This window comes from Montipora capricornis, chromosome 2, assembly GCF_036669925.1.
Source record: "Montipora capricornis isolate CH-2021 chromosome 2, ASM3666992v2, whole genome shotgun sequence".
Classification (NCBI taxonomy): domain Eukaryota; kingdom Metazoa; phylum Cnidaria; class Anthozoa; order Scleractinia; family Acroporidae; genus Montipora; species Montipora capricornis.
The window spans coordinates 4,838,408-4,840,907 of NC_090884.1; the positions used below are offsets into that span (position 1 = coordinate 4,838,408).

A 2,500-nucleotide genomic window follows, 5' to 3' on the forward strand; every position below is an offset into this window, starting at 1 on the left:
CAATGGCAATAAGGTTAGGCTGTTTAATTGAGAAATTTTTCATATAATTATCTTCTTAAGCTTTTTATCGGGATTCCCATACAAATGCTTATATTTTTGTTGGCCATGCTCACACTGAGCTTGGGGCACCTGTGATTGGGTCTGCTTCTAAAGTATGTGTCTGGGTTGATAACATAAATTGTCAATATATGGAAGGCACATGAAGAAAACTAATCAGTGCTGTTGCTACTTTTATCAATAATAACTTGACTAAAACCCCCAGGGGGAGGACTCTCATTTAAAAAGGGGAGGGATGCTCATCAGAAATTTTAAATTAAACCCCTAAAGGAGACCTATCTGGGTGTGGACCAGGCTTTTTTTGACCCCTAAAAGAGAACACATTAAAACACGGATATATATAGAATACAGTGACTTTTAATGATGGCAAAGACATTATCACGTAATACTTTCACCTACATTAATAAATATAAAAGTGTATTTTACACTTTTATATTTCTTCCCGCGCAACCCTAAAGGAGACCTTCACGGCTACATATGGTGGCGTTTTGCCCAGAACACCCTAAGTGAGACCAAAATCCGAAATTTACACCCCTAAGCGAGACGACGAGCAACCCCCCCCCCCCCCCCCCCCCAAAAAAAAAAAAAAAAAGAAATCTGTTTTCTTACAAATCAAACAAATGAGAAATCGCCGAAAAGATTTTTCGGTCTGAGAAAGATACCTCCTCTGCACGCTGATTCATCTTCGTCATTTCGCCATCGCTCGAACTCCTCCACCTTAATAAGCAAGTCTTCTTTCTCCACTGAATTCAAGACCTCTTTCAGGATATCGAGTCGGCTAAATTCCAGATTGTTCTGAGTTTCCAGTTTTCTAAGCAAGGAGCGGGTATCGTTAATATTTCCCTCTATTTCCTCGAGTACTTGTCGTCTGCAAATTAAAATAAGTTGTTCCATTGCAATGCTCTCGTCGAGAGCTTCGCTGATCTGCTGAAGCAAATCGTTGTATTTTTTTCTTTTAATCTGGAACTTTCCAGCTTCTCTAAACAAACGCCATTTTGCATGGACTCTCAAGATCTCCCTCAAGTTTTCTAATCGATCGATTCCTAAAGTATTGTTGGCTTCCATTTCTTTGAATAGCGTACGGATATTAGGAATATTCTGTTCGTTTCCATCTTGAATCTTGCCCTCGCACAAGTACAGTAACTCAGTTATGTGAAATTCTTCAAGACAGCGACCTGTCGTTTTAAGTAAATTCCTATATTCTATGGATGACATTTCGTGGGAGAATACTTAGTGATCTTCATGAAATACTGTTTGTCTTCAATTCTAATTCGTTCTTATCAGCAGTGGAAAATGGCGGAAGTAATCTCCACTCGGGGCGGCACAGGCGGCCCAGAGTCGGAAGGTAAACAATTATAAAGGATTTGTATGGGAATCTCGATAACAGACTGAAAAGATATTTACCCGCAAAAGTTCTAAATAAAAAAGCCGAACTTTATTGTCGTGGTGAATTTGTCACTCGTACCTAATGCACCTATCAATGTTAAGCCCGAGGGGGGGGGGGAGGGGGGGTTGGGCATGGGGTGGGGATTTTGACATTTTCATTAAAAATAATTCAACCACCCCTGGGACAAAATAAGTGGTCAAAATGTCCACCCGGCAGCTAGTGAAGGTGGTAAATTGTCCTTTGTATGATCAAAATCGCCAGCCTGGGGACGTCCCATACGATCAAAATCCCTACCCAGGGGACAGACCTCACGATCAAACTCCCGTGGCCGGAGAAGTGTGATTTTATGGGCGAGATGTGAGGTGAGCTAGAAATTACTTTCCAGCCTTTCCTTTATTTAGTTACGAGTGAGATCTCGGTAATTTGAGAAGTCGCTTAAATGGCATTCAATCAGGCAAAAAAACACACAAAAAGCGAGAAATTCACCACGACAATAAAGTACGGCTTTTTTATTGAGAACTTTTGCGGGTAAATATCTTTTTTAGTCTGTTATCGAGATTCCCATACAAATCCTTATAATTGTTTACCGTCCGACTCTGGGCGGCCTGTGAGGGCGGGGCTAGAGAAGAAACAGCGGATAACAGACAGCTCGTCTTTTAAAATTAACAAGACGCCTATGAGGGCGTATCCGTGGGATGCACGAACAGTTAACGTAAATTGCCCAGTTAGGCCTGGTTTTCACTAGCGACGCAAGCATAAGCACAAGCAACACACGCAGGCGCATTTACTTGTTGTTAATTAGTGTCTACAATCTCGTTCCCAGAGTCGTCGTTCCTTTGACCAGCGGTCGGGAAACGAACGACTCTGGAAAGATCTGATCTGAAGTCCGAAAATAGCGGACTTCCGGTTGAAAGTGCCCATGCTTGGCGGACAAGCTTCCAAAAAGTTCGAAAATGGCGAGTCTAGGAGAAACTTTGGAAATCTAGGATGCTGTAAATGATGGTTTTTTTTATTTATTTATTTATTTTTTTATTTTTTTATTATTTATTTAGCTTC

General features: G+C 41.1%; 1 protein-coding gene across 3 annotated transcripts in view; it reads right to left on the bottom strand.

Annotated features, from left to right (window-relative positions):
- LOC138038549 (protein argonaute-2-like) overlaps positions 1-1,380 on the bottom strand; it is a 55,068-nt gene extending 53,688 nt beyond the window's left edge. For 2 of the 3 annotated variants that reach the window (XM_068884486.1, XM_068884485.1), the window contains exon 1: positions 720-1,379. In XM_068884486.1, the coding sequence (XP_068740587.1) occupies positions 720-1,272 (553 nt within the window). In that variant the 5' untranslated portion in view covers positions 1,273-1,379. Of the gene's footprint in view, positions 1-719 lie in introns of all 3 variants that reach the window. The other variant, XM_068884488.1, reaches the window with a different exon arrangement.
- Positions 1,381-2,500: the final 1,120 nt, after the last annotated feature.